This window comes from Biomphalaria glabrata, chromosome 11 (assembly GCF_947242115.1).
Source record: "Biomphalaria glabrata chromosome 11, xgBioGlab47.1, whole genome shotgun sequence".
Lineage (NCBI taxonomy): Eukaryota > Metazoa > Mollusca > Gastropoda > Planorbidae > Biomphalaria > Biomphalaria glabrata.
The window spans coordinates 14096277-14123633 of record NC_074721.1 but is presented as its reverse complement, the minus strand read 5'-3'; the positions used below and the strand labels follow the sequence as shown (position 1 = coordinate 14123633).

At 32.7% G+C, this 27357-nt stretch overlaps 1 protein-coding gene and 1 long non-coding RNA gene across 2 annotated transcripts; one reads left to right on the top strand and one right to left on the bottom strand.

Moving 5' to 3' along the window:
• Positions 1 to 242: 242 nt before the first annotated feature.
• Positions 243 to 18733, bottom strand: LOC106054844 (dolichyl-diphosphooligosaccharide--protein glycosyltransferase subunit STT3B-like). The gene is made up of 18 exons (XM_013210909.2): positions 18527 to 18733; positions 16873 to 16981; positions 16515 to 16624; positions 16243 to 16331; positions 15425 to 15513; positions 14181 to 14246; positions 13967 to 14066; positions 13577 to 13675; positions 11380 to 11526; positions 8037 to 8240; positions 7747 to 7949; positions 6588 to 6772; positions 6268 to 6439; positions 5135 to 5308; positions 4323 to 4436; positions 4064 to 4163; positions 3810 to 3913; positions 243 to 3246 (listed from the first exon to the last, which is right to left on the bottom strand). Exons 1-18 carry the CDS (start codon positions 18700 to 18702, stop codon positions 3133 to 3135), a joined length of 2355 nt encoding a protein of 784 aa, XP_013066363.2. The 5' UTR covers positions 18703 to 18733; the 3' UTR covers positions 243 to 3132.
• A 3692-nt stretch (positions 18734 to 22425) lies between these two features.
• On the top strand, positions 22426 to 24895 carry LOC129921853 (uncharacterized). The gene is made up of 3 exons (XR_008773838.1): positions 22426 to 22502; positions 23246 to 24589; positions 24740 to 24895. It is a non-coding gene; the product is annotated as an uncharacterized LOC129921853 (long non-coding RNA).
• Positions 24896 to 27357: the final 2462 nt, after the last annotated feature.

Below are 27357 nucleotides of genomic sequence, written 5' to 3'. Positions count from 1 at the left end.
TATAAGTATTACCAATTTGTCTTAAGCTAAATATGATCGGTTTAGATGTATAATGAGCATAACGATGCTAAACAGAAAAGTCAGTTGTTTAAAGATGCAACTGTTTTACGGTATTGAGATTTAAATAATGGTAAATCACTTTACTAACTAGCCCTCAACTAGGTTTTCTTTATTTACATATCGCACACAACTTGTTTTATAGCTAAGAGTGTTATATTACCTACAAAATCTACATTGACAAAAACATTTATAAATTGTTTATTTGATGACATGTTCAACTGTTACTCTCAGCCACACAGAAATACACAAGAATTGGAGCCCATGGCTACATTAACACTTCATGGTTTTGTATAGAACACTTTCACAAGAATAAAATAAATGCATAGAGATCTGTGACACTGTATTCAACACATACATCTAGGTGTTGGTACACAAAACACTCTAATAAATCACATTAACATATTTTAAAATTTTCCAGGCATCTGTAATAGGGACATTTCAATCAAAGTTTTGGCAACAGAATGATATGTTGAAAGTTATGTATTCAAAATTGATCAACTGAGCCACCCAGAGCCAGCATCTTCACTAGTTAAATATTTCTCATATCTTAAATTTAGGGACATACTTGGCGATTTTTTAAAAATCATTAACACAACTACAGTAAAATGGATGTACCTTACTTAGATAATTTTTATTTCCCCAATAACCTAATTATTAAGATTCTTAAAAACTTTTCAATATGAATTAAAGATAGGATGCTTCTCAAAATATGAAGAAATCAAGTATTGGGTCTTGTGTTTCACTGTGCAAGTCATCCTGTAGAATTCTGTCATTGGTTACTTTAAAATGTGTGTTTACTTCATGATTTAACAATTCTATAGTTCACTGTAACACAAAATGTAAACAAAATAGATATTTAAAAAATTACAATGGGGAAAAAAATGGAATTTACTGTAGTTTATTATCACAAAATAGTATCACTATATGACCTATTATTACTATCTGGCAAGTTATTCAAATCAAAGTTTACCAACAGACATTTTTCCATTTACAACTATTGTTCTTTTTTTTTTTTTTTTTTTTTTAAAAGCACAACATAAAGTGCAGACATACACACTGAGTTGAACATGAGCATAGCAAACAATCTAAGAAAACAACAAAGTGTTTGATCAATGAAAACAAAATGCATCAGAAGAACAAAGTTCATGGAGCCCCAAAGTATAAAAAAAAAAATAACAAGATCAAATGTGGCCCACCCTTAGAAGCAAAAAGCCAATATTAAATGCCCAAGCCTCAATCCAGAAATAGGAAATTATCTAACATGCACACATTTTTTTTTTAGTTTATATTTTATCAACAATGAAAGTTTTTATTTTATCAACAACGAAATATTTAAAAAAATAGTTAAAAGCAATTAACTAGTAAATTTTTTGTGTAATTATATTTACCTAAAAAGCATAGTAAAGTTCAAATGACTCTATACTAGTACTTGGCTATTACTTCTGATGCCTAACTATAAACCATACACAGCTGTTGCACATTGGCATGATGAAATTAACATTTCACAATGGCATAACATCTTCCAATGTAACACTTTTCTCTGTAAACAAAAAAGACAACTGTGGTTTAAACAGGCTTGTCTTCTTTCATTGATTATATTAAATATCACAATTTGTAAGAAGCTGAATGTATCAGCTGCTGTTTTTATTTTCAATACACTGTAGCTAATGTGCAATTCAGTTTAAAAAAAAAGAGATAGTCTTGTATTTTAAAAGGACGTTTTTAATTATATATAACTTTGTGGTGAACATTGAGTGCTTAAATTACAAGAAAAATAAATTACAGCACATTTGTAGTGAATTGGTTCAAAACAAAATCAACACAGAACAGATCAAATCAAAATACCTCAATATACAATTATATGCATTCTGATTAAAAAGAACAAATGGAAAACATCAAGTTTGATATCCTAGAGCACACGAGTGCCTAAGCCATAGATTATATTGAAACATGAGCTAAAATAGATAACAATCATACTTTTTTTCAATCAAGAATAATCAGTTATCAATTCTTGAGATCAATAACTTACAGTGACAAAAAGCAAATATTTCTTTTAACAGTATAAATACCAATAAGAAAGAAATCTTATTTTTGTCAATAATGTTTTAATTGATTCTGTATTGTTTTTAAAGCAAATGTTAAAAAGTGAATATTTTTTTTAAAGTATAAAAAAAAATATACATATCTATACATATAAGTTAAAAACAGTTACTTGAAATACTGCATTACATTAATTGAACAAAGACGAAGTTTGATTTGCATTTTTAATGTGAGATTGTACATTTGCAAGAAGCTTGCTGATGCTGCGATGACTTTTCATGTATTTTGCAAAGAACTAACATATAGGAAAGTATTGATATTTCTGAGGAGTTAGCTGAATAAAAGAATGAAGACACCACAAAACTCTAGTTATAGGTTTAATATACAATGCCTAACAGATAATTCAACAAATTACACAGATCTGTCTTTTTCAATATTTTGCTCTGAAACCAACAGCTTCAGAAGTTGTTTAAATAAATAATTAAGGTTCTTTAGTTTATAAACTGCTTGTGTCAAGGTTCTATTCAAGTCATCAGTTTCAACTAGCTGTACTATTGGACGTACCTTTATAATTTGGTTGTAGTAGCAAAGATTAGTTTTGTATTTTTAAATTACAAAAATGGGAGACATTTTAGCACCCATTTGAAACAGCTCAAATAACTATTCTGAACTGTAAGGCATCTTAGTGACAAAGAAATACAAATACTTGAAGCATTTAAGATACCTAATAAAAGACTTTTGGGGAGTCCATGGTGGACAGTACATCTGACCATACAAGCCTGTCCTCAGCTACTGTATTATGAATGTCATTTCTTAATAGAATAAATAAAATCATCCTTGAAATACATACAAATATGCTATATTTACTCTAAATTTGAAACATTAAAAATGCATCAACATAGTCAATATGAATGGAACAGATGAACACACCAATTCAATCAGCTCCACAGAATGTAGTTTTTCACAGTTTTTCTACCACTACTCAATCAACCAACCACACTCCCGGACTCTCGTGCTTCAGAATGTCTATATTTATTTCTTTCCACCTGTCTTTGGGGGTGTTTTAGTGGTTTTTGGAGATTTCACTTTTTTGCCTTTAACAACTTTTGGACTGTGCTTTATCACACCAGGCTTTCTAACAGTTTGCTGTAAATACATTTGAAGTAGATTTGTAAATAAAAAGCATACATTTTCAACCGTACATACATAATACTATCTTTCAATATTTTCTACGCAATGAAAAAAGTATCTATTTAATGCTAATAACATTTTTAGATAGGCTGTATGTCTACTAATGATGCACATAGACAAGATTTTCACAGAATATTTCGTACAAATAAATGTAAAAAAAAACAACCTCCAAAACATAATGACCAACAATGAGCAGGACTTTACCATGGACATCTGGATGGATGAGAAAAACTAATAAGTGTCAAAAGCTTCACATATCTTGGAACTATCAAATGAAAAGGAACCAGACTGAATTACTGGCCAGAACTGCACACGCACAGTCCACAGCAGCACTTTTGAAGTTTGGCCACCTTTACTTTTCCCCAACTAATGTCAGGTACCCATTAGAGGCGCTTGGATTCGAACCTGGGACCCCCTTGTTCAGAAGCCAAGCACTTTACCACTAAGCCACTGCGCCTCCTTTATAAATATATGCCTTGGTGGAAATCATACAAATTTAATGGTGACTACTAACTTACCCTTTTTGGCTTTCTTTTTGACTTCTTGACAGGTTTATGTGGTTTTTTAATTTCACTTCTGTTTTCCAAATCTTTCACTTTGTATATTCTTACTAACCAGTGTTCTAATGAAAATAAACAGACAAGAGGATGTGACAAAAGAACTAAATAAATTTTGATGATGACAAAAGAATTATCTTGATGATGACAAAAGAACTAAATTAATCTATCTCAACAAGTTAATACTAACAGATGATATTTAAGTTTTCATGTACCTGTAGTATAGGCTTCTTCCACATGAGTTAGCTCAAAGTTTTTGTTGCCTATTTCCACACCCCTGGTTCTATCAAATCCAGCAGGACTACGAAAATCAAGCTGTAGAGAACAATACATTTAATAAGTGGTCTGATTCTTCATTCAAAAGAATCTGCTGTGTTATATTACTACAATACATTTAATAAGTGGTCTGATTCTTCTTACCAAAGAATCTGCTGTGTTATATTATTAAGGAAAAAAAGACAAAAAACAACATACCTGCATCTGACCAAATCTGTAATATGATAGTTTATACATCAGACAATTGAGCAAAATTTTAGAGCCAGCGGCATCTACACGGAACTCTCCTTGAGGGGTGAAATAATCCACTTCCTGAATAAGTATAATGCAAATGATTTTTTTTAAAAAGCAAAAAAACTCAAAACACTACAATATTAGCATAGTAACTATTGTTAAATTTGTACAGTTATGTTTACCCTTTACCTAAGCCCTGATGTAGATTGCTGATTTAGAGCACTCTAATTGATGAAAAATAAGATATGCTTTATAAAGTATTACTGTGTGCAGTTTTCACTATCATTATGATAAAGAAATTTATAACAGAAAAACAAAAATACCTTCTATATTCTTATGTTTTGTACTTTGATTCAGTATAAGCATGCCCCATATAATTAAAATTATAAGTTAAATACTATTATAAAAACGTTTAATGATGTTGCTAAATTATGCTCATTTGCCTTAACTCATTATCTCCGTAATTATTGCTCCTCGCTCCAATATTATTATTCATGTTGCTCATTTTTATTTCACTATCCTGTTCTGATTAAACTTCAATAACCTTTTTGTTTGTTATCAGAAAATTTTATATTTGGTATCGATTAAAGGACACATCAGTTTAAAAATCCAAAAATCCATTTAGTTTAAGTTTAATGGGTTCAAATCGACATTGGCATCACCAATTAGGAGATAAAGAGTTAACACAATTTTTTTTTGTGTGTCTAGAATTTTAGACCTAAAAAGAAAACTAGACAGGCAATGATGCATTCCATGCTGTCCCCAAAAGAACGTACCCTAATGTCCCGTGGATGTTCACCTTCTGCTATGCGAACCATCCACAAGAACTTGTTAATATCATCTCCAGAGTATCCTATTACACCTCCAAATATGACTAGAACATAGTTCACATCCAGTGCTCTCATGATTTCATAGGCAGCAGACTCATTGGATGACATAGCTTTACCAACCTGAGAAATACAAAGCCTAAGACTTACAAATGGGAGATAATCATCAAAACATAGGAGTCAAATAAAAAAACTAATAATTCTCAGTTTGTTGAGTAGCTTTGAGAGATATTTGTTTGTGTGACAAAATGTTTTTAATTTCTTTGGAATTTCTTTTGTTCGATGTTTTTCTAAACACGATATGAGTTTTTAAAAATTAAATAGTAAACAAGTACTTTTTTTTGTTGTTTCTGAGCTTAACGGTTATCTGTTCTTCAATAGTTTTTAATAAATTGATGCAATCAATAGTAAACTAATGATTCGGTTGCAATTGACAAAATCATCAAAAGCAGCACCAACAAATAAAATATATTTTTAGTGCAACAAATTCCATGTATGGCAAATGATCTTTACTTCCCAAATTTTATTTAGAAACTTTTAAGGGAGCAGACAAAAGAGGCTTATTAATTCCAGTAGCTGATCTATTCCTAATAAGCTAGTATTTTGCAGGACATCTGACTTTTAAACATCTTTTAAAATTGTGCTACTGTGTAGGTTACATATTCCTTTTTGGTGGACTATATCAATGGAGTGTTGCACATATTAAGTTCTAAGGAGATATTGATTTGAGAGGAAAACCAGTCTAAATGAATATCACAGTTTGGGAAATTCAAGTAAACAAAATTTAAGTCTAAAAGTGCATAAATAACCATTGCTTTCATCAACTAGTTCTATTTGTATTTTTCATTGTTTATGTATGCATCTCATTTGAAAGTGTAATGAAGAAAAGGTGTCAGCACTTGTGTACAAAAGTTAGTGCGGCAGAGTGTACCAATAGTGCTAACCTGACAAAACATGCTGTTTGATACCAAACAGGAGTCAGATAACAATACTTTGTTACAACTTTTATGAAATAACACTATAATACTTACTAAAACATATAAAAACAAAATCTCAAATATATTTAAAAAATATTTCAATACCAAGGCAATATGGCTGTTATTCCAAGTATTGTTGTCGACTAGAGTAGTTCGATTTCCCATGCCAGCTATCTGATACCCGTAATCCCACCAAGACATTACTCGAGCCTTATCATCTGTATTTTGACGCAGCCAGTAGTATGCCTCGCGAAAATCATCAAGGATAGTACGGCTCCTAGGAATGAATAAAAAGTCAGTGTGACATCATTTTTATCATCCAACTTAATTTGAGTATATTCAATTAAACAACAGATGAGAGTAGAAAATGTATTACTTTGAAGTATATATATCAAACTAACATGAATAGTCCAAAATCAACTAACCCTCCTTGTCCATAAGAAGCTAAGACAATACTAGGACTAGAGTAGGCACTGCTTGTCACCCAGGTACAGTGAACAGCAAACAACATCAGCATCATCAGCAGAGCCACAACAATGATACTTTTTACATTGATACCAAGACCTTCTTCATCTTTAGGTTTTTCATCTCTAACTTTCTTATTGCCAACCTGGAAAAACAAATTTTTTTTAGAAAAATAGTATTACCATCACACAGAAAGCTCTAAAATTTTATAAAAGCACCATTTTCAGGTAATATAGGCTACTTTTCATTTGAAGTTAGTTATGTTCAGGGGTGCCACTTTTTTTTTTTAGTACACCCTGAAAAGAAACTTCCTACTTTAGAGACATTATTAAAACTAATTTCACTAATGGAAATGGACCAGTAAATCTTTAGACCTAATATTTGTTATGCAAATCTGGTACCACTAGCTTGAAGGCTTGTATCTAACTGTCAATTCTGATGGTCTAATCTAGATCTCCAAATCTAGGGGAACCTAGATCATCCCCCTATCATTATTTCTAGATCTACATCTGTAAATCTAGGCCAGCCTATATCATTCTTCAATCCTTGATTCTACATACTACTAGAATAGAAAGATCTATTTAGAATCTAGCTTAATCTAGGGCTCAGACATTTTCAATAAAAGTCATCATCATGTAGAAGAGTAATGTATGTAAATCTAATCCATACTGGGCCCTACATATAATGATCTAGATCCATTTAGATCTAAATCTGTTTAGAAAATGCAGAAGGAAAAAAATTAAAAGTCTGTTCTCATGGCAGAACACTTTCTTGGGGAGAAAATGGCAACCTATTAAGCTCCATGGTTTGATATAATTATGTAATTGTGTATTTACTTTTCTTTACTTTGAAGCCAAGGGTATGTAATTTTGATTTATTTAAGTAAATTATTAGTAAATCAATGTCTGTTATTTTGAGTTATCATCATGTCATATTAAATTTTAGGAACAATTTAGTAGACTAAGCAGCTTTAGTTTTGTTATATTTTAATAAAAAACAGAATAAGGCTAAGGACAAAATGTTTTCTTCTTTGAGATATTGATTCTTAAAGTCTTACACTTACTAAATGATGGAGGGGGAGATAAAAACAAAGTTTTTTTTTTAATGTAGCTTACCAACCTTATCATATAATCTGTCATTTTTATTGTCTCCTTTCTCATCTGCATTTTTCTGGTTCTGCTTAGGAGAATCATCCTTCAAATAGGATTCAAATGTTTTGGAGAATGCTATGGCAGCCAGAACACAGACAACAGGAGTCAGAGTCAACATCAACCGCACCATCACACCAGCAAAGTAGCTGGCAAATATGGCGTAGAGAACAACTGGAAGAACATGGAAAATAATCACCAGTTGACTCAACCTACCATTGAAGGTAACATTAATAGAATGTTAAGGCTAGATCTACTTACCAAAGACACGTTCATCATTGACATTCTTAATGCAATACCATGCTCCAACAGGAAATGCACAGACCAGTATATGAAGGTCAAAAAAGAATGATACCCATGTGGTAGGTTGGTGCTCAGAAACTGAAGCAATGATGGGAATATGAATCTTAGCATATCCTGTGTCCCACAATGAGTAGAAGCGTCCACTCCAAGGTGCTATGTAGCCTGTGAATAAGTTTATAAACAGATAAATTAAGGAAAGGGAAAAAAAAAAGTATAGTTTGACTATAAATCACTACACAATAGCCCTTTTTAAGAACTAAAATGATTACTTAAATTAAAACAATAGCAAAAAATACACACCTATGCATAATCCAAATATTTATGTTAACAGATGCCTAGATTGCATGTTCCTTAAATTGAACTTATTTTATAAGATCTTAAATCATTTTTAGAGAAGTGCAAATAAAACACACACATACACTCAGTCATTAATATACAGGGGCGTAGCTATGGATTTGGGGCCCAGGGGGATAGACATCTTTGGGGGCCCCTTACATTTTTACATTCGACATCAAGACATAAGATAATGTACTTAAATATTTATAAGCCTACATTCAAATTGGTACAGTATTTCAGTAAAATTAACAAGAAATAATCATTAAGAATCTTTTAATGATACGGTGGAAGTGTTATAATACCATTGTTTATTGGTGAAATAATGATACGGTGGAAGTGTTATAATACCATTGTTTATTGGTGAAATAATGCACAAGTTACAAATCTCAATTCACATGCTTTCTGTGCAAAGGCATATATAACATCATCTACATCAATATTGTCTAGTATTTAGTTCATAGAAGTCTAATTCATAAAGCGCTGGTTGTGAGTGTGTGTGTTTCGTGTGTGAATGTTGTTCGTATATAATGCATCTATAATGTTATTGTTACAGTAGTTACACTGAGGTTGTCAATTGTTGTCAAACTGAATTTCCATTTGATTGGATCAATAACAAAATTATCTTATCTTATCTGTGACTCCAGGTCTATGCTGCTAAGCCTTTCTTGTGTCATTGTGCTCCTGAGATACTTTTGGATGAACTTGAGCTTTGAGAATGATCTCTCACATGACGCAATGGAAGTGGGGTGGAGGTTGCAAAATTTTAGCACACATCATTAGCATATAAAGCCAGCGTCCTCAATATGTCAACTGGTGATTGTGGAATTGCTTTGTTGATGAAAAGTGCTAGTGCATCAATGACACCATTGAACAAGCGATATGCCTGTATCAAACAGGAAAAAGTAACAGTTTTTCATCAGCATGTCATTATCCATAGACTCCCAAGAGGTGTCTTGGTTCAAGAAGAAACCCAAAGGTGTCTATGTGGTTTTCCAGCCTTTGGAATCTGTCCTTCATCTCCATATGAAGTATGTCTAGCACTTCTGTCGCAACAGGCTGTATTTCAGTTCTATTGACAGTCCTACATCAGAACTCAATCTTATCTATATATATAATTCTCTTCTTCCCTCAAGAGTTTGACGAGAAGAATTAAAATGAAGATCACTCTTTTATTTCTGCGGAGTCACCCCACGAAATAACAAGAGTTGGGGGGGGAAAGAACACGTGGGTATTCACACCACGCTACGGATGGCTGCGCGATGGACAGTCAAACCCTGCCCGCTCCCGTCCCCCTTCGTCTTGCAGGAGGTTTGGACTAAAAAGTAAACTATCTTTAACTCTGAAGGAACATCCAAAACATGTAAAGCATTTTACAAACACTAAATAGCAAGGCATTGTGAGGCCCTATTCGAAATGGATTTCGCGGGGACAAGTTTGGGTAGGGAAGCGGACAATAAGTTAAATTTAAGAGTTTGTATTAGAAAATAAATTCGTCTTTGCATTTCATTCCTTCTTTACTATGTAAAGAATTACTTTATGAGCCTTGCGTATAAGAAAGTCATACAGTATATCATAATAATTCTGTTTCCTACATAGATCACGCTCAGTAGCAAGAATTACCTAATGTTTCAATCTATCTTTGAGAATTGTTGACCTCCTGGTAAATCGACATGAGGGCGCAGGAAAACTGTTTTAAGTTAAAAAATTGTTTATTTTAATAATTTATACACCTTGAATCAGCGCAGGTCCTATGAAAGTGCGGATCCTTTGAAAGTGGGGGCCCACTGCGGCCGCATAGGTTGAGACCGGCTATGCAAAATAGCGGCACTAGGTGTCTTTTCTGATACCTCAGAAAACAGTACACATGCAAAACAAAATAGACATCCAAGTGTGGAGAGAAGAGGAGTCAAGGTCGATAGCAAATTTCTCCAGTTGGAAGCTACCCTTTAACGCAATCTTTGCTCGCAGTACCTCAGATAAAATTTCAGACTGGATCTATGCGAAGTCTTTGTACTTAAGTACAGCTTCTTCCACTTCTGAAGACAGTGATTTTGGAAGACCATCACTTCACTCTTCATCACTTACTTAAGATGTTTTCTCTGACTGTGGTAAAAGGTATTCCCCTGGAGTCTCTTCAGCAGTACTTCTCTCATCAAGAGACATTTTCACTTCGTCGACTACTGTATCTTTGTATGAATCATCTGAATAGTGATACTTTCGTTCGACACGTTCATGGTTTCCTTTTTTTTTTAGTGCTCTTATCAGGTTTCTTCTTCAACTTCAATAATAAGGATGGTGAAATAAACTACCCTATATACCAAGTAACTTCCTGATAGTAATACAGCACTAGTCAGCGCTATGGGAGTTACTCCTTCAAATTGAGAGTGAACCCGCATGGAAAGAGTTAATAATCTGTGTGGAATACATACAACAGGGGCACTAACTTATTTAACAACGTGAAAAACTATATTACATGACAGTGACGTAATATTTAATTTATCTAAAAACAATATTATTTCGGACACTCATTTGGGGGCTCCCCGCCTCAGCTACACCACTGCTTATATAACAGTGTTGCCACACTCAAGGTTTGAACAAATTCCAGGTAACTTATGTGAACCAAAAACATCATTTACTGAGGTTTATATCAAGAATGGAACTTTTGCCATCAATGACTTTAAAAGTACACATTCAACATTCAAAACTAACAAAACAATATCACTTGTTTTTGTAAAATTCTTAAAATTTCTTTGACTAAAGATTGTAAGTGGTCAAAGATCCCTTGGCTACATGCCTTTCTTCTGCTTAGTTGCAACATTTTACCAACAAACTACCAACTTAGTTGGAGATGCATTAAAAGAAATTATAAAATACACAAAAATTTGGAAAAAAACAAACAAAAAAAAACAAAACAGTAAATGAATTAGACAGACAGTGGGATCACATTTTTTAACAATTTTCTTACCAGCCCATGTTAATCCAACAACTGCAATAAACACTACTGCTGCTGCTATAGTGACAGCAGCAAAGAAAAAATATCTGAACTCTGACTTTGTGAGAAAATTCTGAATGTACTTAAGAAAGGCATAGGCATTGATCAGTGCAAAAACACCTGAAATAAAGATATAGTAATGGTTGAATGCTACATTAAACAAAACATTTTCAATCACAACAAATTTTTCCCCATGTTATGATTATTTTTAACTCTTTGGCTCCGGAATTAATTCGGAATTATTTGCCACTTTTGGACGGAATTAATTTTTCCGCCATTTCAGAGTGCGCTACTTTGCTTCGATATAACTTGTATAACTTTTTTATTTATTATTGGAAAATAATAAACTTGATATAGAATTAATTATGTTATATCCATCTCAATAGATGCAGTGCTGACTAAGTCTAGGTTGACAACCCAATTTCTTGGTGGAATAAATCTGAAATTGTTCTGTTTCAGTGCCTAGATGATAGATCTAGAGATCTACATCTATAATTTCTATGTTTTCTAGTTTGCAAATTATGTTGTTTTTGTAATTTTGGGTTTTGAATATAAAAATTTAAAAACTCACCAACTGACATTGAAAATATCCATCCAAGTGCATGTTTAAAGAAATTTATTGTTCAAATTGAATTGAAATAGCTTTTTTTCTCATTTTTATCCATTTGTTTACAGAACAACACAGAAGAAACAGCAATAGATGCAAAAAATAATAAACTGGAACTAATAATCCAATGTCACTACTTTAACGAAAAAGCCCATAAAAAAAGCAACACTCTTGGAACAAAACACTTTTACCCTAAAACTAGTCCAACTGTACAGCATATATATATTTATAGTATTTTCTTCTAAAGTTCTTCATGTACTTAGTGTATAAATATTCCTTCTAGTTGTGATATTCATGGAAGCAGTCAATATGAATGTGTGGGTTCAACTCCCATCCAGCGCAAACATAAACCGTTCTCCCTTACCCAAAGTGTTTACATACTCTGTCTTTCTTTATAGTTATAGGTCTCCATTCTCTGAAAATGGATCTTATTCTAGCAGGGGTGTTCCATTTAATCCTATGGTCAGCATAGCTATTTATTTTGCTAACAAGACTATCAACAATGTGATTGTCAATGAAAAAAAACATTCCATCTCAATAGATGCAGTGCTGACTAAGTCTAGGTTGACAACCCAATTTCTTGGTGGAATAAATCTGAAATTGTTCTGTTTCAGTGCCTAGATGATAGATCTAGAGATCTACATCTATCTGATTAGATTTAGATCTGGATAATGTAGAGACAGCTAAACTAGTTCTAGATCTACATTGAACATTAGCTGGGGGTGGAGCTGCTTCATCAGCTGATAAACTTCATCATTACTAGGCCTAGGTCTAGACCTATAAATTAATTTACTAGATCTAGATCTATATAATTAGATTTATCAATATCACCATCAGATAAAACAAAACCACTGTCATCTGAATTCTTATACTTCTTTATCAAAGAAATATTTAGATCTACAAAGTTTATATGGCCTTGGTTGAAGCTCCATCTTAAAAAAACACGCACACAGAAAAAATAAATGTCATCTCTTTACAAACTTCGTACAAAATAAAAACACGTTAAATGAAGGAAATTCCGGATGTTTAGCAAAGGGAAACTATTCTAGATAAACAATTAAGCAATAAAAAACAAGAATTGGAGAAATGGAAACGAAAAAAATAAATTTGAAATAGCCGATGCCCCCAGCGTTGGTCCGACTTTTTACCCCTTTTTTAAAATCAACGCCCTGTGCGTTGGTGCGGAGCCAAAGAGTTAAGCTATGAACTGAGATGGGTCAAATTAATTTATGTAGATATTTCCTTTACAGTTAAAAAAAAAGTACAAGGTGACTTAAGAAATCACAAATTTGCTCAAATTATTCTCATAGCATTATGATATTTAAAAAGTTTGACAAGTAAATTTATAACCTAAATTTGCTTTCACTTGAAAGTGGTTAGCTTAAGTTTATTATAAGGTGTGGAAAATAGACACAAAAACTTTTAATTGTAAAACAAAATTAAGATCCTTTTAATCTATCAACATATTTTTTTTTATATAGTAAAAATAAGATAAGAAAGACACTTGTAATTAATAGTATAAATATCTGGCTTAATTTAATGCTAAAATATCTAACTTCTCACCCGCAGCAGCCATATGTTCACTTGTTCTAATTGGCTGGAACCCAACAAAGGGAATTTGCATGGACAGTATCAACCCAACAATATAAAAACATGAATATGCTGAGGATTATAACAAAAAAAAAAGATAATTTCTAAAAAGAACTAAACCCTGTATAGTGACAAACCATTGAGACTGCTTAAATGATATTCAAATAAGAGTTTCTAAAGTCAATTCTTTAACATATATGTGTTTCATATATCTCAACTTAAAAAAAAAACAACAATATTTATTTAAATTTTATTTTTTTTTAATTTATTCATTTTCATTTAAGTACGCAGCACAAATTACCAAGTGAAACATTTGTTTAAAAAATCATAAATTCATGAGATTTTCATTTTTAAAAGCATTACCTGTATAAATACGTTGAGAATATCTGCCCATTATAAGCAACACAAAGACATGTAATGGAATTAAGTTGATGATGAATACATAACCTCCCCATGCAGAAACCTACACAAATATAAACAACAAGAATGTTTGTTTTGGAAATAGAATATGTAAAATTCTTTGTGAATGTAAAATTAGTGTATCCTAAATCTCAAGTTCATGTAATCTAGACACTACCATGTAAAAGTAGGACAGTGCAGCACAAATGGACCAAAACACTTGACCTGTTTTAACTGCTTTTATCTGAAAAAAAAAAAATCAAAAACCTTAAATGTTTTATTTATTACAAAATTTTTCTAAATGAGTTTTTAATTTTATATAATAATAATAAAATCATTTGTGTGTGCCTGTGTGGGTTTGTCCTTAGTCATTTCAAAAGGTTTCAAATGAAACAAACAAGAAAAACATTCAATACTTTTTTTTTTACAAAAAAAATATATATGAAGTGTACATGTATCAATTAGTTTGGGTCAGTCATATAACAACAATAAATCAGTGCGACTAGAAATATTTTTACCAATAGTTTTTTTGTTTAGCACCATATTTCATACTATCCTTTATCTGGACTAGAGGGGGGAAAGAGGATATCTGGGTGGATTTTAACGTAATTGGTTTTTAAAAGCATTTACAAAAATGAAAGAAGAAAAGAGGGGTGGGGGAAAAGGCCTGAATTCGAACTCATGGCTCAATCTGACAAACTAACCACTTTGCTAGTGAGGTGCTTATGACTATAGAAGATTGTTTACATATGTGTTTTTTTGTTTCTAACTTACTTTAAAGAGCCAACCTATAAATAATAATAATAATCTTTATTATCTGTATGGAAATTTGTCTTACAATTTGTGCATTACACCAAACAAAAAACATTATAACTGTAAGAAACCTAAATGTACATTCGCTCCAGACCCACTCATAATTTACATGATAAAGTTTATATCAGATTGTTCCTATTTAATGATTTGATTACCAGGGGAACAAAAGTGTTTGTGTCTGTTTTTCTTTGCTGTGTCTTGTATCTCTTTTGTGATGGTAAAATCACAAAATCCTGACACAAAGGGTGATTCTTTATTTCGAGGATCTTGTTAGCTTTTTTTTATAGATGTTTGTCTCAAAAAGCTGCCCAAATGGGGTTTGTTTTTTTGCAAATGATTTTACCAGCAGCATTTAGGATTCTATTAAGTTTATTTTTATTTTTAATGCTCAGATTGCCATACCAGGCAATGATATTGAAACTTAAAATATTGCAGATGTGAGCGTGATAAAACATAGCCAAGGCCTTTTCACTAACATTAAATGATGACTTTTTTCTAGTAATCGTAATCTTTGCTGCCCTTTTTTTGCTGATATAATCAGTATTTGCAGTAAAATTTCTGTATAAATACAATTTTGATGCAAACTGTTTCCTTATGAGAATTACTCACCCACAAGTAATAAGTAAACATGAGTGCAAATATAGCAATGCCCTCATTATCATAGCTTCCAGCAACAGAACGACTGATGTAGCCAGGCACTGTGGGAGAAATCATAACACTAAGATGGATTTATCAAAGTAAAAAAAAATCAAATAAATGGCAAGGCTGTGATACATAACAGCTTGTAAAGTAATGATCTCATTCTGGTCTTAAGCCTAAATGGATCTGAAATGAAACTGGAGGTTTGGATCAAAATCCACTCAGCTTTAAATAAATTCTTCATATAAGTAAGGATGGCTGTGGTCTGTGCTCCAAGACCTCTGCTGTTTTAAATCCCCCTTCACCTGTCCAGTTTCACACCTTTTTAACATTAGGATACCAGTTCAAGTAATTTAGTCTGACTTTACAGAAAATAAAAGGCGCTGTGGCCGAGCTGTAAAGCACTTGGCTTCCGAACCGGAGGTCCCAGGTTCTAATCCTGGTGAAGACTGGGATTTTTAATTTCGGGATCTTTAGTCATCTCTGAGTCGACAAAGCTGTAATGGGTACCTGACATTAGTTGGGAAAAAGTAAAGGCGGTTGTGCTGGCCACATGACACCATCGTTAACCATGGGCCACAGAAACAGATGGCCTATAGATTGCAAGGTCTGAAAGGGGAACTTTACTTACTTTACAGAAAATGATTTTGTCTGAACAAAGTTTTAAATTCCAGTCAAAAAATTAACATAGGTTATGTGTCCAATAGACATTTCTTTCACCAATACTTTAACAATAATTACTTATTTATATTTAAGTTAAAACAGCAATAAATGTGACAAATATTTACCTATTGCTATAAAACAAGCTGCAAACAGTCCTGCTCCAGGAGACCATATTTCTTTAGTAAAAAGATACACAGATGTAGCTGTCATACCACTGAAATAAATACCCAGACACATTCAATTCTATTTTCATATAAACTTCCACATTTATTATTATTATATATATATATATATATATATATATATATATATATATATATACACATTTTAAAAGACTTAAAAATCAAAGTTATCTTCATTGTTCTAATGTTGCTATGCAAAAAGTGGTTTAAAATACCTAAAAATAGGTGCTAAAAATACACATATATCTCTTATGTGAATAGGTATGTGCAGTAGATTTAGTATCCAGTGAATTGATCCAGATGTCACCATCAGGCCAGGGTAAACCTTAAGAAAAAAAAAAAATTAAATATAATTATCAAGAAATTTACTACAAGTACTTGAAGACATGTTTAGAAAACTAGTATTATTAAATAAATACTGCCTTAAGCATAACATTAAGACTATTCAATTTTTGATACTACTTTTTTCTTTCTTTCAACCTTTACCCTTAACCACAGCCATGATCTTTAATCTGGCTCTTTCATATAGACAAAGACAAAAAAAAAAAAATAATAAAAAACATCATTACATACTGTGCCTCCAACAATTCTTCCTAGTGGATACCATGCTCTGTCATCAAACCAGTTTAAGAAGTTATAGAATCCATTTTCAACCATGTAGTGTGTGGCTCTGTAATTGAACCTAAACAGAATAGAAAAATAAGAATATCACAAATGCAGAATATATAGAATGAAAAGAATGGCAGATAATTGTAAACATTCAAAATGTAATTGTATAATATGTAGCGAGCAATACAAAATGATTTCTAATTCTATTGTTACCTGTCATAAAAAAATGTCAACAAAGTTATTAAAATACAAATATATATGATTAAGAAAACAAGCAAAAAAAAAAAAGGGTCAACTTTACTATACTTAAGATACGACCAAGACATTAAAATTTATGGTGCCATACAAGATGGAACTGGATGGAAGATGTGCATTAACCAAGAGATATATATACCAGCTATATAAAGAAACATCCATAGTGATGAAAATAAACAATTTATCAGATTAGTGAATGTCAGATAACAGAGAAGCAAAGATTGTATACTGACAAAAATCAAAAGGCAGGTGCCTCAAGGGGCAGACCATGAATATGATGACTTGATGATGCAGAGGCAGATCTACAACAGCTAAGCATAGCCATGAAAAGCACATGATAGATCTGAATTCTGAATGGAAAGATGTGTTGAAACAGGCCAGGGCTGTAATAGTGCCACTGTGAGTGGGATATATGGGGCATCAAAATAATAATAACACTAAAATAATAATTAGATTTAGATATATATATATATATTTTAAAAGCATATAATATACACTATTAATACATATTTGTATACAAGTGTGTGTGAATATAAATCTAAATCTAAATTGCATCATTAATTATAGACTAGATGTAGGTCCTAAAATTGTGTTTGCATGTTACTGTGTGTTGTGTGTACTACACAGACACAGGTGACAGGATGATCTTAAAACTATTAAAAGTAGTAATTAATCTAAAATAGCAGAGTTAAGTAGAGTCTAGATTCTACTAGCTAGTCTGTCTAGATCTATATATAATAATAATTAATACCATTACTTCTAGTTCTATTGATTATTGACATTAATTTTTTCATTAAATCATTTAAAAAAGCAAGTTTTGAGGATACTAAATCCTAAATTGATAAATCTATCAATCAGATTCAATCTTATTCTATGATTCTATGTCAAGTAACTAGTAAGTCGACTAGATCTATGTATCAAATCAATTTTAATGCTACTACAGTCTACAAGTCAACATTCATTTACATTGAATAGTGTCTAGAGTCTAGAACAGAACTATTCAACTAGTTACTAGATCTATCAATCAGCTGCACTTGTGACTTTGCATGGGCTTTATTTGACTTTTATGTTTGTTTTTATTTTGATTGGTTACTCTCAATTATGAGGTTATGGTACTGACTCTCATTCATTCTGCTCGGTCTCTAGGCTAGTATTATATATTAGTGTTTACTAGTCTGTATGATTATATATCACTATCACTATGCAACTATGTCACTATCACTATGATACTATCATGAGTAACTATCAATATCTAATCATATCATGTCAATCAAATATTCAATTGAAATTTGAATCATCAAAATCAATCCAATCATGGACCAATGTGAATGTCTAGCCTAGCAGTAGCTAGACTCTAGCTTACCATGGGTCAAATTCATGAATTATGCTCTCGAATCGAATGACTGCAAAGAGTCGAGCACTGAAACCTGCAAGCCATGCTAAGGCTAGAATAAAAAATGATAGCAAACTTTTCCATCCTCCGGGATTCCACATTGCCGAACGAATGTCGTTTCGGACTACCAAGTCGGCGTCCGCCATGTTGATGTGTATGCTTCCGCTTCAACGCCACGCACGTTCATGTAACCAATCAAACGATAGCAAGTGTTAACTCATCAAACGGATATATAGACTAGTACTAATGACTAGATACATACAGACTCACAGAGCCTAGTTAGTGCTCTTCTCTGATCTCTATGTGACAATGTGTCTAGACATCTAAAGACAAGGTCTAGTACATTACAAAATAAAAACAATATTAAAATATGGATATGTTATCCAATTCTGAATTCCGAAATATTTAAAAACAAGAGATTTTTTTAAAGGCAATATATGTAAACATTAAAATACACAATCTTGGAATGTTAGATAAAAGAAAACAACACGACCTTTAATTTAAAAAGTAATAGACTCTAGTATTTAGGTTTAGATTTTTTATTCTTATCTCTCTTTACAAAGAATCTTATAGATCTAGGAATAGGGTTACCAGACCAAAACATATACAACAAGACAAGGCTAACAATTTTAATGTTGAAACATCAATGGATCTTTGGCTTTAAAAATTATAAGATCTGTATTATAAGTTTATAAGCGCAAAATACCACTGACAGATTTATATATCAACAAATCTCGACAACTACCGTACGGATTCGCATTCAATTTGGCACAAAGCTTAGCCTAGGCCTACTAACAGGGGCGCCGCTAACTAGTGTGCATTTAAAATGTAGAAATCATCTTTAAATTGTTAAGATTAGTAATTGTATTGCGTCAATTTTTGTTAAAGCACGCAGGCGACCACAACCCTCGCGGCGGCCTTCCTTGCTAAAACGCATTTTTTGGTAAATTCGCTGCTTGAACGACGCAATTCGCGAAAAAATCCAGGCTTTCTATTATTATAAATTTTAGGAATACAACTCAACTAGGACAGATCTTTATTTACAGGATATCACAAACATATAGATCGTAACAGTCTGTCTTTAGCACATCTTCCTTATAATTCCTCGACTAGGCTGAACTCGTATTTGTTCTAATGTCAACATTCGTTTCCAATCTAGTGCACTTTCATGTTGGAGGGTTCAGATCAGTAAAAAAAACGCGCTGTGGTTTCCAGATTAGAAAGTTCTCCATATAGTTTATCTTCTAGGAGGGTTTCGGGTCCAGAGTCTTAATCTTGATAAAGTATTCAGCTTTGAGGGCAGCACTTTCTGGTGAGGCTCCACTGGAGTAGGTTTCGCTACTCCCGACTTTTAGCTTCCAGCACTCATGTTATCTCATTCTGTTGTGTCCAGTTCTGAGTCCAAAAATTATTATTGTACTTAGTCGTGTCGGGATAGCTTATAAAGGCGTTCTTTTTCTTGTAAGCCTAATTGTGGTGTGATCTGGTCCAATTCTCATTTATTCTACTCCCTATCATTTCCTTTATTTCTTCTGGGTAGAGAGGAATTCTCATTTGTTTGTTCATTCTTCCATCTTTGGCCAGTAGGCCTATGTCTGCTTTTTCACTGCCTTCTAATTCAATGTGTGCTGGAATCTATTGAAGGACAGTTTCCTTGCGGTTGATATTAAAGTTTACAAGCACTGCCCTGCTTTATATAGGAAGTATTAGCGTTTTTCATGCTTTGAAGGACTGTTTTGGAATCGTTAAGTAAGCTGTTTGGTGTGCATAGGTAGTTTATTAAATTATTAGTGTGGTAGCTGCTAGTTCCAGTGATAGCATTTCTGCTTTATGGTTATCTGAGAGATCGCCAGTTGCAATTGACTTTCATTTTTTTTCCTCATTGGGCCTTTTAGTAATATGCCAGGTCCTCCGTTTTTTTTTTTTTTTTTTTTGAGAGGATCCGTATGTGTAAACTCTAACCCATTAGTTGTTGACGATAAAACTCCCCTTTCCGTAAAAAAATTAATGCAAAGTTACCAAATTCCACGAACGTAGCCTAGAAAAATCAGAGCTACAATAATAAAATTTCATGAGAGTATGCTGCACTCAATTAATCAAGTGCACTGTACTGCAGATTTGTTTTTTGACCTACAATTTTTTAAATAGAAAAGTAGCATGATAATGCACTGTATATGTATTTTTAAGTACCGGAAATATTGTTTGACGCTGTGGGATCTCACAACACTCCCCAAGATCCCCTAGCTGGCAAAGGCGGGGTGTCAACCCTCTTTCAACTAACTCCAGTAGGGTACAAAAAAACGTAAGAAATAATGAAGGATCAGAATAAAATGAAGATTGATTATGTATAGACACGTAAATGTATGTATTTGTGTGTAAAAAGAAGATAAACACGGAGTTAAAATCATGAATTCGATAACCGGTTTGAGATCATGTTTTTAATCTATATGTAATATATTTTATTTTATTTTGTATAATGGAGGTATTGTCTTTTTAAAAATATATTTTTAATGTTTTTCTTCTTTAAAAAGTATTTTTTATGTTTTTCTTTCTTTTTATTTTTTTCAAAACTTATATTAACTCACTCTGTCTGTCTGTGTGTCTGTCTGACCAAAAGTTTGTACACGTTATTTCTTGACACACAATCTGGGATCAAGCTGAAATTATGCACAATTATTTCTTTTACCTGACAACACAAAATCAATTTAAAAAATTATAACCAATTAGTTAATTAACTATTGGAAACAAATGTTTGTAAAATGTTTTGTTTGTAAAATGTTTTACATGTTTCAGATGTTCCTTCAGAGTGGAAGACAGTTTGCTTCCTAGTCCAAACCTCCCGCAGGATGACGGGGGATGGGAGCGGGCAGGGTTTGAACCCGGGACCATTGATAAATGCAAACGACAGTCTAGCGCGCAAACCGCACGACCAGGCAGCCATTACTTTATTTGGTATCTCAAACGAGGCAAAGAAATAGTACTTGACTGAAATGGTGGTATAAGCTGAATTAGTCTCCTTTACATTAGGCAGCCGTCTGAGGCTTAGTGGACACCAACATGAAATAGAAACAGTAGATAACTACACAATTTTCCCTGTTCATTGGCTTCGCCGAGTGGTTACCACGTTGGCTTGAGAAACACGAGAAGGCTTTAGCCCACAAGTTCGAATTGAGGTCGTTCTCTTAAAAAAATAAAAAAAAAACATTTAAAAAGCGATCACCCTGATACCCCGTCCTTTTCCCCTTTCCAACTGGTCCAAACAAGTGATAGGATCATAGCGCATTCAGAAAGCTAAAAGCATGAAATTGCGCTAAACAAAAACAATTGATAAAAAAAAATATTTCTAATCACACAGATTTTTTATTGTTACTAGATGTATTACAAATTTAATAACATGGCTGATCCAAACTGATTGATACACATTAATATAAAGCTTTGTTGTTGTTTTTTCAAAGTATTTTTTTTTATTTTGCTTGTTTAATGTATTAGGAAACGATACATTTCATGAGGACAGGCTAGAATAGATGTTCATCATATGGCAATCCATTTGTGGGCAGGATCAAATGCTTAGGCAAATGCCGATTTTGACTTCAAATCAGCCCGTGCGCAATATATTTATTTTTCGGATTTTGTCTACTCTGCATAACATATAGGCATATAAAGCTCACTTGAAACTCATTTAACCAGTCGCCAAAGGTAACAGCTTATGGTCTTTTGTATCCTAATGCCGTAAAATAGCTTAGGGTAACGTGGGGCAAAAAGCCCTTCGGGGTAAAAGGCCTTTCTTAATTTTTGTGCGAATGGCTTATTGGATGGTTCAAATTAAGACTTCCTGAGATAGCTTACTTCCGTTCTTTTAATGCACATTGAGCTTGATGTATACATAGTAGCTTTTCAATTTATCGTCACAGATCACTTTGAATTTTTCGACCTATCTCACTATAAGGTAAGGGCTCATTTTATTTGTCTGTATTTTTATTATGTGTTATTTTATCCTTAATTGTAAATATTCTTTGCAAAGGATTTTCAATTGAAATCCTTATAGATGTTGCTATACTCTAAAAGCGACATGGTGAAAGTTAATATAATTGATCGTTTCAACATCACCTATGTTGGGGTAAAATGCCCATTAGAGTTGGGGGCAGGAAGCCTTTATCGAAATCTGGTCATAAAAGATCTAGATGTATAATGTATAAAATCTAGAAATCTCTATAAATTTTAGACTTCATTGTTGCTAGATTTAAGATTATTCTAGATTTATATTTAACTAGATCTATAATAATACAAATATACAAATAATCTACAAAATTCTAGATTCTAGACTGGAATCTAAGAATAAATTATATAAATACAAGTTCAATAGGTCTAAAATGTAAATTAGAAAAATATATCTAAATCTAGATCTATTATAAATAAATCTAATAAAATATCTAGTCTCTAGATCTAGTAGATCTATTTCTATATGTCTATATCATTATATTATTATATAAATCTATAATAATAGATTTTTATTCTGTACGCAATAGTGATTTGGGGTATTCTAGTCAATCCAGATGAGACAGCAATTAGTATGCGTATTTGTGATACTTAGATTAGAAAGTAATAGTAAGATCTAGTAGGGCTGTAGATCTAGTCTATAAATTATACCATATTAGTAAGTTTATATTTTCTGTTTGTAAAATGTTTCAGATGTTCCTTCAGAGTTGAAGATTATTACTTCCTAGTCCAAACCTCCCGTAGGACGACAGGGGATGGGAGCGGGCAGGGTTTAAACCCTGGACCACTGACAAATCTGAACGACAGTCCAGCGCGCAAACCACACAACCAAAATATCTAGTCTAGATCTAGTAGATCTATTTCTATATGTCTATATCATTATATTATTATATAAATCTATAATAATAGATTTTTATTCTGTACGCAATAGTGATTTGGGGTATTCTAGTCAATCCAGATGAGACAGCAATTAGTATGCGTATTTGTGATACTTAGATTAGAAAGTAATAGTAAGATCTAGTAGGGCTGTAGATCTAGTCTATAAATTATACCATATTAGTAAGTTTATATTTTCTGTTTGTAAAATGTTTCAGATGTTCCTTCAGAGTTGAAGATTATTACTTCCTAGTCCAAACCTCCCGTAGGACGACAGGGGATGGGAGCGGGCAGGGTTTAAACCCTGGACCACTGACAAATCTGAACGACAGTCCAGCGCGCAAACCACACAACCAAAATATCTAGTCTAGATCTGGTAGATCTATTTCTATATGTCTGTATCATTATATTATTATATAAATCTATAATAATAGATTTTTATTCTGTACGCGATAGTGATTTGGGGTATTCTAGTCAATCCAGATGAGACAACAATTAGTATGCGTATTTGTGATACTTAGATAAGAAAGTAATAGTAAGATCTAGAAGGGCTGTAGATCTAGTCTATAAATTATACCATATTAGTAAGTTTATATTTTCTGTTTGTAAAATGTTTCAGATGTTCCTTCAGAGTTGAAGATTATTACTTCCTAGTCCAAACCTCCCGCAGGACGACAGGGGATGGGAGCGGGCAGGGTTTAAACCCTGGACCACTGACAAATCTGAACGACAGTCCAGCGCGCAAACCACACAACCAAAATATCTAGTCTAGATCTAGTAGATCTATTTCTATATATGTCTGTATCATTATATTATTATATAAATCTATAATAATAGATTTTTATTCTGTACGCGATAGTGATTTGGGGTATTCTAGTCAATCCAGATGAGACAGCAATTAGTATGCGTATTTGTGATACTTAGATTAGAAAGTAATAGTAAGATCTAGTAGGGCTGTAGATCTAGTCTATAAATTATACCATATTAGTAAGTTTATATTTTCTGTTTGTAAAATGTTTCAGATGTTCCTTCAGAGTTGAAGATTATTACTTCCTAGTCCAAACCTCCCGCAGGATGACAGGGGATGGGAGCGGGCAGGGTTTAAACCCTGGACCACTGACAAATCTGAACGACAGTCCAGCGCGCAAACCGCACGACCAAGTAGCCATCCACTTTCTAGATCGTTATTATTTGTTTTACTTTTGCCTGCTATGTTTGGAATTATATATATTTATCTTTTGAGATCCATAAGCTTTTAAAGTTTAAAATGTGCACAATTTAATTTTTATTTTTTATTTTTTTTCATTTCAGAAAATGTTAAGAAATTACCAGAGAAAAACACAAGGCTCGTATGGTCAACATTCTTGACAGGAGATTTAAAAGCTATCGCTGATGGGATGCCACTTAACAATGTCTCCGAAAAAATTACATTTATAATTATTAAATATTTCACTTATACTTTTTAAATTTGTTTGTCAAAATTTATTATTTATGTTTGTGTATACCAAATATCGCAAGCTAAAATTATTTAAAAACAAATTCATGTGTTTATATAATTACATACTGGTACACTAATACATACAACTAAGAGCTGAAAAACATAAAAATAATTTTTAAAGTTTTTAGTTTTCATTAATTTTGCTTCTGCATTTTAATCAATTTTCTTTTTTATCTTGTTTACAAACTAAAATTGAAAACAAAATTACCAGCCTAAATTTATACACAAAAACAAACATCTACGAAGAAAAGAAAATCCTTATTTGCTTGAACATAATTAATAATCAATTATCATTATTATTCTTGTGTGCAAGGATAAAAAAAAAATTATTTGAAAACAAAATTACACATACAAATATATATACACAATAATATATACACCTAAGAGATTTAAAAAGCAATTAAATTCTTTATTTACCACAATTTTTGCTTTGGGGGTAAGTGGCCCTTGGAAGGGCTTTTTGCCCCAAGTGTGGGGTAAAATGTCCCTTAAAATTTTTTTAAAATTTCATGCAATAATTTTTAGATGCATTGAAATAAATTTATTTTAAAAACTAATTTGTAAATTAGACATGTAACACTAAATGAAAACCAAATTTAAGATAAAATTATATTAATAAGCTAGCTTGTATAGGCCATAGAAGCTTAGTCGTATGGGGGTTGTGACAGCATTTAATAACCTCATTTACGTCTTCCGGTCAGCAGCTGCCCTTAGCAGGATACCAAGAGAGATGCCGGTCCATAATTCGAATAAAACCCTAAACCTAGCCCTACAACAAATAGATCCAGCGACTAATTTATTAAAAAAAAACTTATAATCAAAGCTAAAAAAAACACTATAAACTATAAGAAGTCCCCCCCCCTTTTTTGTGATCTATGGGGCAGATGATGTAAGTCATTCTTTTTTTGTTTTTTTTTTTTGGTGGCCCACGGTTAACGAGGATGTCATGTGGTCAGCACAACGACCAACCGCTTTTCCTTTTCCCCAATTAATGTCAGGTACCTATTAGAGGACTCAGGTCTTGAAAGTAAAAATCCCTAATTTTCACCAGGATTCGAACCTGCGACCCCGGTTCGGAAGCCAAGCGCTTTACCACTCACCTACCGCGCCCCCTCACGGAGTGAGGCTTAAATCAATACTAATTTCTGTGTCTATCATTGCATGACAGATAATCAGGATTTGGTTGCCAAGTAGACTCATGATAGACTCGGGTAGCTATTGAAATATTAATGACACTGCAGATGAATTACTATTATAGATAGGCTATAAGCTAGAATGTATTAAAAATATTAATTAACACAAAAATTAAGCAAGTTAATTAAATTATATATGTGTGTGTTGTGTAGTTGTGTGTGTGTATGAATAGGCCTACCCTTGTGTCTATAAGAAGTTTGCCTTATTGTGGTTTAAATAAAGGGGAAGTCATCCAGTAGGTTGAACACTTTTTTTTTCCGAATATAAGTTAATCTTTTATTATGCCCCCTTGGTATTTTAGTGGGTTAGCTCTTTATTTCCAAACCTAGGGTTCTCGTGCTTGAATCTAGGTTTAGAAGTAGGCCTCCCTGACATAAGTAAGGGGAAATTTATAGATCTATTTGATTAGTCTTAGAAACAAATTACTTTCACATCTTCTGCTCTAGAGGTCGCAAGGTCTGAAAAGAGTTATACTACTTTAATTCACATTTTTGGCCTTATAGCTAAATGTTTGCCCGGGCTAGACCTGACCTTGACCCGGCCCGCTAACTTAAGGACAGAAAATCTAAGAAGGTTATAAAGGTATTGTAATTTCTCTTTACCGGGAAGCTATTCTATCAGTAGGCATGGGTGTGTAAGCCAATCTGGAGCAGCCTTTGTATTCAATAGCACACGTCTGTGTATCGATTTATTTTGTCATTATGTTAAGAGTGTCTTACGTGGTTGATTGTTTTCAAACTACTTTTAAGTACAATAGCTTGAACATAGAAAGAACAACAATAAACTGATAAGCATTCTACCTATATAGATAGATAGATAGATAGATAGATAGATAGATAGATAGATAGATAGATATAATATAGAATATATATTAACGGCAAAATGCGATATCCTGCATTCAATATAATTCCTATAATCATTTTGTACATTGCTTAAAAACGCCCGGCATTCTATAGAATGCCTGCATTTCGCACTTTGCCAGTAACAAACCCACAGACACACACATACAAATATATATGACATCATAAAGGTCGACGTGACCCGGTACGGTAAGCTCGTCGTCGTGTCAAACCCTCTCCCCCGAAAAAAGAATTCCTCCCCCCCCCCCAATAAAAACGATTTTAAACAAAAAATGTAAATATCAATGCAGTGAACTAATATCAATATTATTTGTTACATGACTGCAAAATTAGTTGTTTAAGACATGTTATCAATAGCTATTAGGCCTACATCTTAT

Coding starts and splice junctions, on each gene's coding strand:
- LOC106054844 (XM_013210909.2), bottom strand. CDS start 18,702: ATGGCGGACGCCGACTTGGTAGTCCGAAACGACATTCGTTCGGCAATG. Junction 7,950..8,036: donor CAATGATGAACGTGTCTTTG/GTAAGTAGATCT, acceptor ATGTTCTTCCAG/TTGTTCTCTACGCCATATTT. Junction 5,309..6,267: donor ATAACAGCCATATTGCCTTG/GTATTGAAATAT, acceptor TGTATTTCTCAG/GTTGGTAAAGCTATGTCATC.